We start from the raw sequence: 16,994 nt of genomic DNA, 5'->3' as shown, positions 1-16,994 counted from the left end.
TCATCCAATAATTGGCGACCAGGATACACTGCCTCTATCCTATTGCCGTCCATGTCAATGACAGTTGCTCTCATGCAGCAAGCATCAGAGAAAGAATCACGTTCAGTCAATTCTTGTTGCTGGAGTGACTGTGATGGGTTCGCTTGGATACCACGTTGATGGAAGTTGGTTACAGCAGATTTTGTTGGGGCCGTAAATACAAGGTGGACTGGTCGGTATACGTCGGGCGACACAACTTGCCTGATTTCAAGAGCCGGGCGTTGTGGTGTACCGAACACCACTGATCGACGGGCCGGATGTGATCGATCCCCAGAACTGATACACACGAGTCCAAGGGGTTGGAGAATGGTCGCAAAATATGATGAAGATGATGGGAGGTGGGAAACTTCGATGACAGGCAACACCATGTTTAAGGACCTTTGAAGCTCATCACAGTCTTAAACCACAAAGCGTAGGAAGAGGAAGCAAGGGAGGTGAGGGATTAGAGAAGGTAAGGAGAGAAACAAGTCCGCTTGAAAACTGTCATTGTATAGTTGCACTGTGGGTGCTTCTCGCAGGAGTGGCAGGTCCCGACAGATGTGCTACTTTACTTGGGGCGGGGCATGATGTTGGGCATACGTACCAGTAATAAGCGAACTCAAGTACGTCTGCATTAGGCATATCTGCCTGGGGTCGCATGATGAGTTCCTGATCATACCTAGATGTACCTCGTGTATAGCGGCCTGACGTTGCAGACCGTCTCATGAAACGCTGTTTGACCACTTGCAGCATAGCAACTGTTATGACAAGTCATATTACAACTGACATCCATCGGATTCCACAAGCCTTGGCCCTAGATATGGGAGCATAGCATGATAAGCGTTTACCAACCGACGTTGTGTGCTAGCCCTGGGTTCAATGCAGAGCACCTCACGGAAAAGGCGGTCTGGCCCATGACCTATGGATTGATGTAGCTGTGGAACGCAGTGTGATATACCGAAGCATGTAAGAACCGATAATAGCCTAGCCCGTAAACCGATTCAAATGGAACGCCTGTTAGCAATATCCGTGATATTATGTTAAATTGCATATCATATAACGATGACTTCATAAATGATGCTTCAAGCAAAATTCGCCAAGCCATATTGACGGTACCTAAGTTCAGAGCCACAACGTCAATCCAAATCCGTTCTGATACAATGACAGTCTCGGACAGCAGGATACTATGGTTGCTGGACGATGTGGATCAATGCGCCATCATCAGGACCGCAATCATGCGTGATCGAGCAGAATTCGCGGTTTACTGAGCACCTCGGAAGGATCTTGTCACCCCCGTGTGCCATTTGAGTTAGGGCAAAGGATTCTGATCCTGACGTTGAAAGCATCTTGAACCTGTCTTTGGACGCATCCGTTTTTAGTTATGAAAACAAGAGACAGCGCTAAGCGTAGGCGATCCAAGTGCTCGCCGGACACGTCATATCATGCGGCGATGTTGTATCACTGCAGGATCAACATAGAGGCTGTATAGCCTTTTCGATATCGAACAAATTCGCAAAGGCCAGGTTCTGTCCTTGTTGTTACAGAGAAAATATGTAAATCTAAAGAATATCCCATTCATCCTCCGCCGCGTGGCAGAATTTGCTGCATGCCACACTGGCTGAAAGTGAGTAGTTGCTGATAGATATCTTCTCGTCAACAATCGAGTCGGCAAAAGTGTCGGAACCTTTTGCCATGGCCCCAACAAAGACGCAAATACTCTCCTTCGACCCGATTGATTCCATATACTCACGTACGCGAACAAGCGGAGCATCAAAGCTGAGCGTCACTTTTCGGCAATTCGGGGGCAGGTGGTCAGTGATTGGGTTCTGAATCACACGAAGTAGCTTTTCGTTCGAGTTGGTGGATCGGATCGACAACCGGTGAAGTAATTGGACCATGAGGCCAGCAAATCGCTTAAATGTTCTCGGTATTCGCACGGAGGGAGACACTTCGATCAATACGCCCTTTGCTGTGTGTATGTAAATCTGCAATTTACCGGCCTTGTTGATGGGCGAATCTAGCAAACTTAGTAGACACTGCAAAAATAGTTAGAACCGTCAAGTAATGAATTCGCCTTTAGAAGAAGAGGGATGTGACCTGATGTGTGATGTCTGGACGAGCATCGCTGATATCACGATTCATCTTCCGCATGACTCCTATATGCTCGTCGCTATTGAGCAAAGAATATTTGTCCTCGCGATGAACACCGGTTCTGCTGCTGCCACCATGAGATGCTTTATAGGTCTCAAGGCTTGCGTTCGAAAGCACGACTATCAGTCGCTGAGAGTCCTTATCCGTTGATGGTATGGTAGTGTGTTGTTCTGCGACCAACTGGGGCAATGCTGGGGGAGGTAGCGATTGTGTTCCTAACTCGCCAGAGCACATATTGTAGTTAGTCTTCTGCTCGAAGAAGATAGATACGGGCAGGCAGGTATAAGGGTGCAAGGAAAGAGCCATTGCAGAGTCTCCTTACTGGGACGTTTCACCCCTGTACGGCGGTCAGGTGATGACATTGTGTTTAGTATGACTCCGCCCAGATGGGAAGCGGTGAGACAGATTCACAGCTAGCTAACTGAACTTTGCCGTTAAACGTGTAATTGGGCACGCTGCACAGAAAAAAGAGTTGCTCGAGTGTCATTTGTTAGGCATCATGTCCTTGGGCGGCGTGTGCTATGGAAGACACTAGATGCCAGCGAATATTTTTGCTGCAGCCCCACTGCACACAAGGCTAGGTACCTTCATAGCAGAAAATTATTGACTACTACCTCTTACGGGAAGATAGTTAGTCCCTTTGTCAGTAACTTTACTCAAACAGGGATGTTACACAACACCCACTTATCGGCCCGTCTAGAATTACATAATGACGCCGGGCGAGTAAGCGCATTTGGCAAGCGGTGACGAAGACGATGGGCCGGGACAACCAGCGATAAATAAGGATGTATAACCATTGACCGAATATTTCGAGTTCTCTGACTGAAACGGATGAGTCGAATTGTGGTCAAGCACTAAGATCCGCAAAGTCCGGATGACCTCACTCAATTACTTCGACCATATCACAAGCCCGGAAATTCGTGCCGATAGTTGAACCCGACAAAAATTAACACCACTCTACCAAGGCTAGAATTGTCAACTCCGACATGATGTCGTCTCAAGTCGCTAAAGCTGCACGCCGGGTAACCCATGAACTCCACGGTGTAGTGGTGTCTTCTGGTTTAATGCAGAAGACTGTAAAAGTTCGGGTGGGCGGCCAAAAGTGGAACAAAGTCGTGAACAAAGTAGGTCTAATGATGATGCGTCTTATGACTCTTAGCTCTGACGATCTATCTTATTGTCTATTGCGTCGTGAAATATTGGGCTAACTAGCAATTGCTATAGTGGTTTCCTGATCCAAAACATTATCTTGTGCACGACCCTAACTCCTCACTGCGGACTGGAGATGTTGTGGCTATTGTGCCTGGCTGGCCTACTTCGCGGCATAAACGACATGTTGTGAAACAAATTATCGCTCCTTTCGGCGCCCCTATAGACGAGCGGCCGCCTGTCCCAACACTAGAGGAACGAATAGCAGATCGGGAGTTAAATAGGGCAGCAAAGGCCGAAAGAAGGTCATCGAGGATAACTTTTAGAGAGTGATAATGAAACTTGAGGATACTTGGGAATGGCGTACAATGACGTGCCACTAGCACCGGTCGGACGAGCTGCATAAATATATTTATATTGGACTCTGCATTTATTCAGATAATGAGGGGATAGTGCGAAATTATCAGCTTTGGTCCCAGCAAGGTACGCTATGTGTCATGATTCATTGATATACAAGCAAGCACTGCATTTGTAGGCTGGACGGACGAAGCGAATGGAACAGCAGCACGATCGGGACTAATATGTACGACATTATAAATATGTGCATTATAAATATGTGTCTAAAACTTGTATTTGATTACGTGAATTGACCTTTTGAGGCTCCTGCCTCCTGGTTACACCCCCTTCGGCGGTTGCATTTGACAATGATGGTGAAGTGAAGTTCATGGCTTGCTTGGATCAGTACCCATTCAAGTTTGAGCTTGTCAATCGCATCCTGATCGAACTGGGAGTGCTTCTTTAGCCTCCTCTTTCACCAAATTCCTTGGCCCAATCTTCGTACTCCTTGAGTCCAGCCTTGCTCACGCTGGGGCGTATCGTGCTCAGGCTTGCTTCAAAGTCTACAAGTAGAATAGGTCGAATATCATCCATGGTCATATGAAGTAATGCTTCGCCAAGTGATCTAAGTGGCCCCATTGCGGCATCCTTTGCCAAAGCAGTAATATCTGAACCCGAGAATCCTGAAAGAATAAAATAACAAGGTGGGTCAGCTCGTTGATCCTCACTCTTCAGAAAGACCATGCTAGAATTGGGTGAAAGTCGAAGTATCCTCGTAATTAACTTACCGTCTGTCAACCTCACAAGTATCTCTATATCCGATTCGGAAAGGCCATGCTTTTGTTGTCCTAGCAGTGTTCGAAGTTGCGTCTCTCTGGTTCGTGGCTCTGGCAGTGGGATATACTGCCGTCGAACGAACCTGCGTCTGGCTGCTTCATCAATGGCCCAAGGAAGGTTAGTTGCGGCGAGAACAAGAACTCTGTTTGCATCTCCTCGCTCCTTATCCTTCTCTGTGGTTTCTCTTCCAGCAGCTGCGCGTTGTAAATCGCTCCACTGTATCAGAAACTCTGTTTTGATTCGTCTTGTGGCCTCGTGTTCTCCTGACCCTGATCTTTGCGATAAAAGAGAATCAATCTCGTCAACAAATATGATGCTGGGTGCCAGAACTCTTGCAAGTCCAAAGAGGGCACGAACTAGCTTCTCCGATTCTCCAAGATACTTGCTCGTCAAGCTGCTCGCTGAAATAGAAAAGAATGTCGACTTTGACTCCGTGGCTACGGCTCGCGCTAGCATAGTTTTCCCCGTTCCCGGAGGTCCGAATAGAAGCATGCCCCTGGCCGGTTCGCGCAGTCCCATAAACAAATCTGGTCGAAGAAATGGATAGACAACTGTTTCTCTAAGAGCATTTTTAGCAATCTCTAGCCCGGCAATATCTCCCCAATGCACCTCGTCTCCTTGCACGACGATGTCGTTGAGAATTTGCTTGGCCGCTCCTTCGTCAATACTAGATGGTAGATGCTTAAGAATCGTGGCCTTCTTTTCCCGGGCTTTGGCTGTGGAATTATTGTCGATGTCTGTATCCTCAGATGATTGTGACTGTGCACCCATTTTTACCGAAAATCCTTTCCGCTTGTCTCGCCTAGGCTCGAAAAATGGCTGGGCCATCGGGCTATCAGAATCGCTTGAGCCATCCTTTGCCTGTTTTTTAACTTGATGAGATGCATTCTCACGATTTAGGCTACTGGTTTTGGAGAGTGGGCGGGACGGTTGTGTCTGTCTCTTGACTATCTCTTTTCGTCGCACTGCACTGTCAGACAAATTCCTTTTCTCTGCCGTGTCTTCTGAGTCGCCAGCGGGGAATATGTTGGTAGGCTGCTCACTTCCCGAGGATCTTGTCGACTGGCTGAAAGTTGCAGCCATCCGGGCGGGCGAAATACGTTCAGGATTTTTGTTCGATGCTGGATCTGAAAAGGGTGCCTCTTGATACGACAGGGCGTTCAGAGCGCTAGAGGCGGCGGAAACGGATAGCAGGGAGGGTTTGGACTGTGAATATTCCCCGGAATGTCTGGATGCACTAATGGATTGCAATCCGTTGGGATAAGTCTCCGCATCTCGCTGTGTCACCAGTCGTCTAGAATGACTGTCCCATTGCAAAGGTGATGATGCAAGTATTGTCTGATCTGAAGTAGGCCGGGCGGTTAAATGAGAGGTCGATGAACTGCTGTCAGAAGGTAACCTGTGGAGTCGTTCGCGCGATCCCAGAGCACTCCATGCCAAGGTCGCTGCTTTACTTGGTCCCTCTGCGACAGGCTTTGGTGAACGCCCAGCCGGTCTGCTCAGTTTGTCATTCGCCCTACCAGAACGAAGAGTCGTTCTCATAGTATGTTTCTCTGGACTATTGGAACGTAGCGTTCTATCCGTTTTACTAGGGAGAGTAGGCGAATGTGATCTTGCATTGGTGCTCAGGCGGGGATTCGCTTCCACATTTTGGTCGCCTCCATATGGCATTGAAGGAGTTGCTTGATCCGACGATATCCGAGGAGGCAAGGCTGGTCGGCTAGAAAGAATCGGCCGAGAGAGTTCCGAGTATGTTACGGCACGAATAGTGCCTTGTCCAATGGAACCTTTTGGATGGTTCCTATTCCTGTCGTCATCAGATGTTGAAGTCTTGCAAATACTAGTGGCTGGTGGCATCGACGAGCCTTCTTGACGAGAAACGCGTAGCGCTTCTAGAAGATCAAGCCTTTCTTTGCATTGCAGCTCCAATTGATTTAATGCCTCCACTAACGCCTTTTCAGTATCCGTTTGAGGTTCGTAGCCTGGAATGGCCTTTGTAGCTTGGTGCTCGTAAATTTGCTCGAGACCATGCCTCCAATGACGCAATGCCTCTAGCTCGTCGCCCTGATGAACGGTTTTTGTTAGTTGATCGAAAATAGACCTCGGCCGATATTCACTAGGATATGGGAAATGGAAACCCAGGTTACCTGGCTCTCATAGTAGACAGCTGTCGAGCAACTCAGATAGCTGTCATCATAGGTCTTCTGGAGCGCCGTAAAGACCTTATTTCTCAACATGGCACTTGATTTAATGGCATGCTAGCCTTGGGCGTGAAGACTCTGCCGACCCAGGGCCTGGCTACGTTTGTTGCCTTCACAAGGTGAGTTTGGCAGGATTTTCGACGGCCTCACTCGACGGTTTCCCTGATGTGCGCGCTGTGGCTCCGGGAATTGCTGGGATCGATGTCGTGGAACGTTAAGTGGGAATGTGAAGAAATGCTACACTTTGGGCGCTGGATCAGAACCAGGTGTGGTACGGGCAGAGTCTTCGGCTGTTGACGCTAGCATGGTCTTCGTGCGCATTGCTGGCAGCGGTCCAAGATCGGGGCTGTGGTGCCAGTGACGTAAGGCAGAGAGTTTAGGTGGTGTTGAGCATGAGCGTTAGTCAGGCTGCCCCTCGACAATCTCAGTAACACCCCCCTTTCGATGCACAGGTTTAGTATCCTTACATTACTCCGTACTCCGTAGATTACAAGCATTTGGAAAGACCTACTACAAGCTACCTGAGTACCTGTCTAGGTCCCTCAGGTAGGTATTTCACATCACTTGTATTGTTGTGAAGGAGTTGTGCAAAGATGACCAAGCAAAAAAGGAGCTGCCAATGCAATATTTTTCAACGTCGGTTGAGTTTGCATACGTTAGGAGCGTGTGAGTCGATCAGGTAGGGAAACTGGAAAGAACTGTTTTACTAGTTACCCTCAAAATTACTACAAAACTTAAATCTTTCTGATTCTATCCTATAAGAAGTCCAGTTCATTTGTACACAGTCTGGAATTTCTTCGGAGAACTTCTACTGATTCCCCTCGAAGACTCCGCCCGAAAAACAATCCATCTGAGGCTTTCTTTTCCTTGAGAAGAAGTACACCCGCGGACCGACACGGCCGATTGGTTTCAGGATAGCAAAACGCGGATTTCTGTAGACGTACGGGGAAACTGCGATCGCAAAGCGGCCACGTTGCTGACTGTAGAATTGGAATCCCTGCTATCGATCTCCTGCTCGAGTTTCTCGAATTCCTTGCAGAACAGGCCTGCAGCTTCCTCAGTCATTTGCCGGGCCAATGTTGTGTCTTGCACATACTTGACCCTATCTATAGCATCCATAAGGGCCGAGGGTAGAAATTCATCCAACTGTTGACTGGCTTTGGTTAGCATGTCCTCGTCTAGAGAAGAGCCGTCGTCACTCCGAGTATCATTGATGCTATTGAACAAATATTCCAACCCAGATTGAACTCGGAAGAACTCGAGTTGACTTTGCACAATACTTGCAAATGCTTCTTGGATGTTGCATCGAATTTGTTCCACTCGTTTCTTTGCGAATTCGAATTTGGTAAGACATTTGGAGACAGCAATATTGAAATTGATAGTAAATATTGCCGCCTCCAGCGGAGTCATCGACCTCGCCATGTTGTTACACGCATATATGAATGGTTCGAGGGCGTCCGCCAAAATGCTTTGAACCTCATCTTCACGAGCATCAGTCGAGGATAACGAGGAGTCGTACGTATGCATAATGGCATCGAGTTGATCCAATGCATCATTGAAGAATAGTGGTGGCGAAAGATTTACGGGGATGTTTTCAGAGCCTGTCTGCATGGTAGCGATATTATCTTTGAGTAAAGACCGGAACTGCCGAAAAGCCTGCGCCTCTAAACCGTGGATACACTCGTACAGGAACGAAGCCGACCCGAGCAGCTTTTCAAACGTTAGACCATAGAAGCTAAGGAGAGTTGCAAGTTTGTATGCCGGTAAAATCTCTTCGTTCGCGCGGACTACCTGCTCCACGCGCTGGCGAACCAGCCTTGTAACTCCAGCGACGTCTCTGTCAACCAGATCATTGAGGGCCCCAAGAGCATCAAACTCGCGAACTTTGTCGTCATCGTCTGCGACGAGGCGCCAAATCTCCGCATCCCTGCCTTTTCTTAGGCCCTTGGCAAGCTCTTCACCCTCTGAGATGAATAGGACCTCGAGAGCCTCGCGCTCGCTTACGGTGGCTGAGTGCACCCACGCTAGCATGTCTCCCACGTAACGTAACATATCATGCGCTGCAATATCAATCGGTTTGATAGAAGCATCATTGACGCCATGAGAAGTTATGCCAGTCAACGCGGTATGGAACGCTTCCGAAAGGATGCGTTCTCTCGTTTCTGCGAAGAAGCTGAGGCAGCTTTGAAAAAGTGACGGCTGCTCTGCCAAGACTCTCAGAGCTTGTCGAATAGACGTATTCATCTGTGGATTCTCAAGGTTCAATGTCTTGAACTCTCTCTGAGTCCATTTGTATAATTTCTGAAATCCGAAATTGATATGTTTAGATGTCTGTTCCATTAAATCTAGGCCAAATGTCTGCTGCTGAAGCCCCAGTAGAATCTCGCAATCCTTACTGATCTTCCGTGCCTTGGACAGAGCCTCGAAAAACCGCTCGTCGACAGGCTCGGCAGTTGATGTCAATGCCACTAGCTCTGGTTCGCTCAGAAGAAAATACTCCTTAAATGCTGATAAAACGCCCTGCTTTACGGAAACTTCTTCACGCGTCTCTAACAGGGATGCGGCTTCGCAGAGCGTAGGTGACATCTCTGATTGAGCCAGGGCTACTTGAGTCTTGATGTCTTCATACTCCGCTTTCAGTGTTTCGAGTATGGACCTCACACGATGTAGTTGCTTGATTTGATTGTAAGCAGTCAAACTAGGCCATACTGTGACAACTGGGGAGAGACTTACCTCTGAGACTCGGCTAAAATTGTCAATCACAATCCCGTTGCTGTCTATAACAGCTTTCTGACGATTAATCCTGATCCGTCTCCGGTTCTTCGCATCGTTTGCCCAACCTTGATGGTCAAGCAAGGCGAGGGCTTCACGAAACTCTGTATCAGAAAAAGATGTAGAGAGAACAGCTGTAATTTTCGTTGCGAGTGAATTGGAGGTCTTTGCCGACGATGTCAGGCTGTTACTGCCGATGTCCATCTGATCTGACATTGTTGTGCTAGCCCCGGAATTCCCATACAGAGGCGCCTGCAGCCTGGCCTATCTTGGGAGGCCAGAGGCCAAGTGTGATCGAAAAGGGTTGTTTGAAAAGAGTATCGTGCCTAAAGAAGGTTTAGGTGTTCGACTGCCCCTAAACAACGCATTCTAACAATGGATGCCACAGCAAGATAAGATGGTGTCATGAACAGTCTGCAGGGCAACCCGCACTCTCCCTTCGGAGTATAGAATGTAGTGCCCACGAAAAGACTGGTGTTAAGGCGATAAGTGAGGAACGCCCTAGGTGGGAAGTGGTTGAAGCCACTTGACCAATCGTCCATAACAAATTCAACCCTATCCATATCCCGGTGTTTCGCCGGCCATTCGCACAGTGCCTTCTCCGAGTTCTGCTGACCTAGGTACTTAGTTATGTAAGTAGTTAGGTACTCAGTGCAGGCGAATAGATTATGCACTAGTGCATCTACAGTGGCAGGCGAAAAATACAGTTGACCTGGGTGCCGGGAGGTTTCAGGTACCTAAAGTTAGGGAACTAAAGACAAACAAGTAGTTACCGTCGTAGTCTTATCTATAAATTACGCCGACTAAGTAGGGTATAAATGATGTTATTTTGTGGCTCATTCAGCTTAGGTACCTAGGGTAGGTACTTTTTGTTTGCCTCTGACGTACTCCGTACAGTCCAGTGCGGCCATATGATCCGGTACGCTTTGTCAACCAAGCGGGAACAAACGAACCATGTTGCTCAGGCCAATCGCCCATTTTCGCCATTTTCGCCACTCATTGCCACCATCCATCGCAGAGGCGCGTCCAGTCTACTAAGACACCTGTCAATCTTCCATAAGAGTCGCAGGTTCCAGAAGCAACAACAACTGCTCGGTACTTTAAGTAGGTAGGTAGGTAGCCTACTTTAAGTACTTAAGTACTGTAGTTTTCCTGCCTAATCACGATGCAGAAAGTGACTACTGCAAGGCCAACTAGACGCCACTTAAGAAGTACTAAAGTACTTACCAAGTCCTTCCTATGTGGGCCCCGGAGGCCCTGCCGGAGCATGCTCGTGGTTGATACCACACCACCTGACTTCACCAGGACACCACCTGACATCACGAAAATAATATATCAACTCACGCCCTCTCACCCACATTGTACACATAGATGCACGTACACCGGATGCGCAAACAAGGTGTTATCTGGCAAGCATCTCGAAGTCTTCTCGTCTTTGGGAAATCGCCAACGGGAACTTATCCAGTGGACCCTGGGACCAAATGCCGAGAAATGGCATCGATCGATCGCGACTGAACAACAACGCGCCCCCCCTCCCCCCAAATAAATGTTGAAGAGTCCTGTCAAGAGCTGGGATTCTTTCATGCAGATAGAAATGGCGTCAAATATATATTACCGGGACGAGACACCGCCTCAACGTGGCCGTCTGGCTCAGAGTGAGGCAGGAACAAGCCCGCACGTCAGGGAAGGTATGAACATGGAGGGGAGTAGCAGGCTGAATGAGGAAAGTCTACGTCACAACTTCAACTACGTTGATATCCAGGCTTCAGCTACAAGAAGTAATCATACTACAATGGACGCATCGACCAAGATCACGCGCGGAGGATCGATTCCACGCTTCAAAAATGCATCTACCCCTCAGTGGCCGTATCACGATGAGGACATCGAGAATGATGTGCCGGCGTCGCTTTTGCTTGAGACTAATGAACAGGAATCCAAAAGGACCGTACAGTCCATGCATTCAAATTACGATACATCACCTCCACACTCCGGGAAAGATGACAGACGACCGAAGGCGCAGTGGAAGGCAACAACCGCACAGCAACACATGCACCCTAATGGACAGCAAGGCGACACCGGTATTCAACAACCTAGGTCTCTGATGAATGGCTTAGCCCCCGGTGGGAAGAGGGAGAAAGCGCTTTGGAGATGGGCCAATATCTCAAACCTTGATAGTTTCATGCGAGATGTGTATGATTATTATGAGGGTGGAGGGCTACTATGCATATTGTGTTCAAATGCACTGTGGCTTCTGTAAGTATAAATTGTGGTGAAATGCATTGCATCTGCTAATACCTGTTAGAGAGACGCTTTTTGTGGCAGTTCTACTGACGTTTCTCACCCAATGTGTGGACTACGGCAAAGTGCCTCATAGTAGATCCTTGGACGAAGTCGTCGTCAAGCAGTGCACACGAAATATATCAACTTCTTGGAGTCTTGGCATTTGGATGTATTCCTTTTTCTTCATATGGAAATCTGTCCAATACTTCTTTGAGATCCGACGATTAGTTTATGTCCGAGACTTCTTTGTCTCTTTGCTCGAGATTCCTGAGCAGGACATGCAAACGGTATCGTGGCAAGATATCGTGGCTCGAATCATGTCCTTGCGTGATTACAACCCGAAGACTGCCACTAATATGCCGCGCAATCTTCGTCGTTACATTGGAAGCCAGTCAAAGGAAAGACTTGACGCTCATGACATAGCAAACCGCTTAATGAGAAAAGAGAATTTTCTCATCGCGATGATCAACAAAGATGTTCTCAACCTATCACTGCCGCTACCACTTCTAGGTGACAGACAGCTTTTTTCAAAAACCATGGAATGGTACTTACACTACTGTATACTCGACATGGCTTTCAATAAGTTTGGCCAAGTGAGGGAGGATTTTTTGCGCGCCGACAAACGGTCGATGCTAAGTCAAAAGCTCCGACAGCGACTGTACTTTGCTGGATTTCTCAACCTCATTTTTGCTCCCGTGGTACTCGCGTATGTTGTAATTGTGTATTTTTTCACATATTATAATGTAAGCTCTCTTTTTCGCACCAAAAACCTCAACCTCTATTTCGACAACAAAGGCTAACTGGCCCCGGCCGCAGGAATATCAGAAAGACCCGAAATTGGCGGCTTCTCGAAAGTATACGTCTCTTGCGGAGTGGAAGTTTAGGGAGTTCAATGAGCTTCCCCACATCTTCTATGAGAGGCTCCATATGTCTTTTCCGTTCGCGACTCGGTACCTGGACCAATTTCCCAAGCGAATGACTGAAGAAATTGCTCGAAGCATCTCATTTATGTCCGGGGCTATAACAGCCATATTAGCTGTTGGCACGCTTCTCGACTCTGAACTTTTCCTCGGATTCGAAATAACAAAAGATAGACCAGTCCTGTTCTATCTCGGCGTGTTTGGGGCCATATGGGCGATGACTCGGGGCATGATATCAGAAGAGACTACTGTATTCAATCCGGAGTATGCACTTCGAAATGTCATTGAATACACGCATTACATGCCAGACCATTGGCAAGGACGTCTGCATAGCTTCGAGGTCAAACAAGAATTCTCGGAATTATACAAGATGAGAGTCGTTTTATTCCTGGAAGAGGTTTTGGGCATAATCACAACCCCGATGCTCTTGTTCTTTTCTCTGCCGAAGTGCGCAGAACATGTTGTTGACTTTTTTCGCGAGTTTACGATTCATGTAGATGGCCTAGGCTATGTGTGCTCTTTTGCTGTCTTCGACTTTAAACAAGGAGTGAGACAAACTCAGAGACAAACAACCGGCCTCGATCTTCGGGATGACTATTATTCTACCAAACACGGAAAGATGGCAGCGTCGTACTACGGGTTTCTAGACAACTATGTCATAAATCCCAAGACTGGCATCCCTGGTCACATGCCGCCTGGACCTCGCGGACAATTTTACCCCCCGCCAGCCTTCCCCAGTCTTAACTCCCCGTCTCTTGCGGGAGATATGCATAGGTCAAATATTCCGAGGACAGACCTGACGCGGAACCGAAATCGTGGGACCAGCGCGATGCCACATAAGAGAGCAATGGTGCCCATAGTTCCACAGCTGTCTCCCATGGGATCTGCTTTACTAGACCCGCGTAATCAGCCAACGGCACCGTCTCTGGGCGCGAGAAGCTGGCACCGGACTCGCCAGGTCAGAGGTGCTTACCAGGCAGATCATCAGGTCGCCGAAGAAGGCACAGACTACGGAGCAGACGGACAAAGCGCGGGCGACGAAGATGATGTTTATGATGAGGGCGGTATACTAGGAGAATCAATCTGGGAAACGTCGCCGGATAAGGATCTCAGCCGAGAAAATAGCTCAACACAACAGGGAGATGTAGGGGAAGGTGGTGTGCTTGGGCTGATATATCAACTGCGCCAGGCGCAACATCGTCGACGAGGCGGCGTGGTTTAAGGTGTTTATATCCCTGTAACATACGGGCCACACCAGAGGGCTGATCTTACACATGCACAGCAATAATTTTTGCTCAGGGATGGTTTGAAAGATTGGCATGCTAGGGGATGGGTGATCACAAGTGTTGCACTAGACTACGTGAACTCTCCTAGGGGCATAGCTGGTCAGGCCAACAAGACCTGCCCGTGCATACCTAGATGCGCAGGTACTTGTCGTTTGGAGAATACACGACAGTAGTATTGTCAGTATAAGTTGGGGTAATACCGGTGTCTGGTGTACGCGCAATTGCATGGTAGTGAGGGGCAGTAAAGAAGCCAAGTGCACCAAGAAAGGAAGGCCTTGAGGTGACGAAATACCCAAGCCTTTAATACTAGAAATCCGAAGTAGTCAGAGTGGTATTCATCCCAAAGCAAAGACGGGGCTCTGCACGCAGGTAACGCTGAGTTGAGTTTTCGGCTTGGGAAGGTGCCTACTGATGTTTTACTACCCTGAGAGACCGGCTCAAGACATTGGCGCTAACAAAAAGCATAGATCAGAGGTTGCCTTTCCTGTGCGAGGCTCCCACTGTGAATGAAGAGGTCAACTTTTCAACAATTAATCATTCTTTCACTATTTATCAGATGACGTATTTCCCATCATCTGCTCCGTACGCATGAATAGAGTGACGGTCGCATACTATAGCTTCCCTTGGGTTGCGAACTCCCTCGTACTTCATCCGAGAGCTCAGAGTGTGACCAGACTCAAACAGAGACCAAATGGCACCGCGGCAGACATTCAAGTTTGAAGTCGCTAGTCCTGGTTCTATGGTAACTGATGTTACCTATTTTCACACCTAGGTGGAGCAGTTCGAAAGTTGTGCGAGTGCAACTATTGAGCACACGCATTATCAGGTATTAGAGTGCTTTGATGCTACTGACGACATCCAATGCGTCACTAGATTGAATTAACTTTGATGTTTTCATGTAAGGGAGAGCCAGTCGAGAGGCCCTTTGGACTCTGGAGCCTACCAGCGTCCCATGAATGAATAAAACAGGTCGGCCGTCACCCCTGGACCTTGAAATTGCAGCTGGTAGCGAGATCGCGCTGCCGTCTGGCTGGTGGCCCCACCCACGGGGCTTCAGTGCCTGGGACTCTTACGTGGTTCTGGCTGGGGCGATAGCCACTTGGGTTTGCGCCGGACTCCGAGGCCGTGAACGGAGCAACAATCGCGGAAATTTTTACCAAGACCTTCCAAACTCCTTGGTCAACTTCATCCTCACCCCATCCACTGACTGCCTATCGACAGCCAGCCGCTCTACTCATTCTACCTGCTGTTGTATACAAACAATACTATCGCATTCAATCTCCTCCATACTAGCCTAGCCTTTTGCGCTTAACCGCAAACAATCTATCCGGACTCCAGACGTTGCACCACTTACCATATCGCAATCATCATCCGCAGAGCCCGGACGCGGCATTCTATCTCAGCAAATACCGAATTCGTCACTTTCCATTACCTTCACATCGCTCGACTCCCGCTGCCAACCTGGCTGCCCTCGACTCTAAAGCCTTCGGCAGAGCTTCTGAAGCTGTGGCCGAAATGGCCCAGCCAAGTGCCGAGCCAGGCGATGACTATGAGTAATTGCAACCCTGCCTCTCCTTCCGAGTTTCTGAAAGTGGGAACAAGTGTTTTGACATGCTGACTATACTAAATATTTGTCAAGCTACGAATCCCTTCCTCCAAACTTCTCTCTGTTGCAGAACATGGCAGCAGGAGCGTTTGCTGGCATCGCCGTACGTACGATCTACAGTGACCGAATCAGTTCCGCCAAGTATTATCTACCATTGACCAGATCCATGATACTGAGAATTGATGTATAGGAGCATACGGTCATGTATCCCATTGATGCGATTAAAGTAGGATGAGCCAACCCGCCGTTCACCCAACTTATCCTGAGTCGACGTGCCGCCATTTCTGCGCGACGATTGTCTCCTACAAGGACTACTCACACATACTGACGAAACGTCAAATTAGACGCGAATGCAAGTCCTTAGTCCCAACGCCACAACGGCTTATTCTGGTGTCCTCCGCAACACCTATCAGATAGCATCGGGGGAGGGATTCCTTAGTTTGTGGCGTGGGATGTCAAGTGTCATTGTCGGAGCTGGTAAGATAACCATGACCCCAAGCACTTCACCTTTTGCAGTTGGCCAACAGAAGCATCTAGGACCTGCACACGCTGTGTACTTTGCTACGTACGAGGCTGTCAAGCATGCCATGGGGGGGAATCAGGCTGGTGTACACCACCCCCTTGCCGCTGGTAAGTCTTGTCACACTGATGCTGGCGCTGGACATTCTGTATCAGTCTACCTGCTCTGGATTCATCTCGCGTAGTATCCGCGAACTGACGCGATGCATGATGAGACAGCTACCAGCGGAGCCGCTGCTACTATTGCCAGCGATGCCTTCATGAACCCATTTGACGGTACGGTCGGCGCAACCTTGCAGATGATTGGTTTTCTTGTCATTATCAAGCAATCTCTAAATTTTCGCAGTCATTAAACAACGAATGCAAATTCAAAACTCGAGCAAAATGTACCGGTCCATGGTCGACTGCGCTAAATATGTGTATCGAAACGAAGGCATTGGAGCGTTTTATATATCATATCCCACGACATTGTCGATGACGGTTCCTTTTACTGCCTTGCAGTTTTTGGCTTATGAGTCCATTTCGACGGCCATGAATCCCGAAAAAAATTACGACCCTTTGACCCATTGTCTGGCTGGAGCCGTCGCTGGAGGCTTTGCGGCCGGCTTGACGACGCCAATGGATGTTATTAAGACAATTTTGCAAACTCGAGGCACCTCCTCAGACCCCCAAGTTCGAAGCGTGAATGGGTTCCTTGGCGGGTGCCAGCTCCTTTATCAAAGAGAAGGATTTCGTGGCTTCTTCAAGGGTGTGCGTCCCAGGGTCGTCACCACTATGCCTAGCACCGCCATTTGCTGGTCGGCATACGAGTTCTCCAAGTACGATTATTACAAATAACGGGCTGGCTATTTATAACTGTGGAACTTGCTAACCAGCATGGCAGAGCCTATTTTATCAAGCGTAATGATTCATCGTAGGG

General features: G+C 48.4%; 5 protein-coding genes across 5 annotated transcripts; 2 read left to right on the top strand and 3 right to left on the bottom strand.

Moving 5' to 3' along the window:
* Positions 1–1,577: 1,577 nt before the first annotated feature.
* Positions 1,578–2,403, bottom strand: MAM_00115 (nucleolar essential protein 1; the record flags this gene model as incomplete). Its single annotated transcript, XM_040818915.1, has 2 exons — positions 1,578–2,054; positions 2,116–2,403. 2 exons carry the CDS (start codon positions 2,401–2,403, stop codon positions 1,578–1,580), a joined length of 765 nt encoding a protein of 254 aa, XP_040682179.1.
* Positions 2,404–4,116: 1,713 nt separating this feature from the next.
* Positions 4,117–6,728, bottom strand: MAM_00114 (AAA family ATPase; the record flags this gene model as incomplete). The annotated part of the gene is made up of 3 exons (XM_040818914.1): positions 4,117–4,337; positions 4,443–6,555; positions 6,639–6,728. The coding sequence occupies 3 exons, from the start codon at positions 6,726–6,728 to the stop codon at positions 4,117–4,119; spliced, it is 2,424 nt and encodes an 807-aa protein (XP_040682178.1).
* An 873-nt stretch (positions 6,729–7,601) lies between these two features.
* Positions 7,602–9,680, bottom strand: MAM_00113 (golgi transport complex subunit Cog6; the record flags this gene model as incomplete). The annotated part of the gene is made up of 2 exons (XM_040818913.1): positions 7,602–9,365; positions 9,426–9,680. 2 exons carry the CDS (start codon positions 9,678–9,680, stop codon positions 7,602–7,604), a joined length of 2,019 nt encoding a protein of 672 aa, XP_040682177.1.
* Positions 9,681–11,160: 1,480 nt separating this feature from the next.
* On the top strand, positions 11,161–13,886 carry MAM_00112 (Autophagy-related protein 9; the record flags this gene model as incomplete). Its single annotated transcript, XM_040818912.1, has 3 exons — positions 11,161–11,717; positions 11,767–12,487; positions 12,561–13,886. 3 exons carry the CDS (start codon positions 11,161–11,163, stop codon positions 13,884–13,886), a joined length of 2,604 nt encoding a protein of 867 aa, XP_040682176.1.
* Positions 13,887–15,465: 1,579 nt separating this feature from the next.
* MAM_00111 (mitoferrin-1) lies at positions 15,466–16,912 on the top strand (the record flags this gene model as incomplete). Its single annotated transcript, XM_040818911.1, has 6 exons — positions 15,466–15,503; positions 15,590–15,659; positions 15,901–16,033; positions 16,073–16,186; positions 16,295–16,351; positions 16,422–16,912. 6 exons carry the CDS (start codon positions 15,466–15,468, stop codon positions 16,910–16,912), a joined length of 903 nt encoding a protein of 300 aa, XP_040682175.1.
* Positions 16,913–16,994: the final 82 nt, after the last annotated feature.

This window comes from Metarhizium album, assembly GCF_000804445.1.
Source record: "Metarhizium album ARSEF 1941 chromosome Unknown scaffold_1, whole genome shotgun sequence".
Lineage (NCBI taxonomy): Eukaryota > Fungi > Ascomycota > Sordariomycetes > Hypocreales > Clavicipitaceae > Metarhizium > Metarhizium album.
Note: the sequence above shows the minus strand (reverse complement) of the source record. Positions and strands in the feature narration are given on the sequence as shown.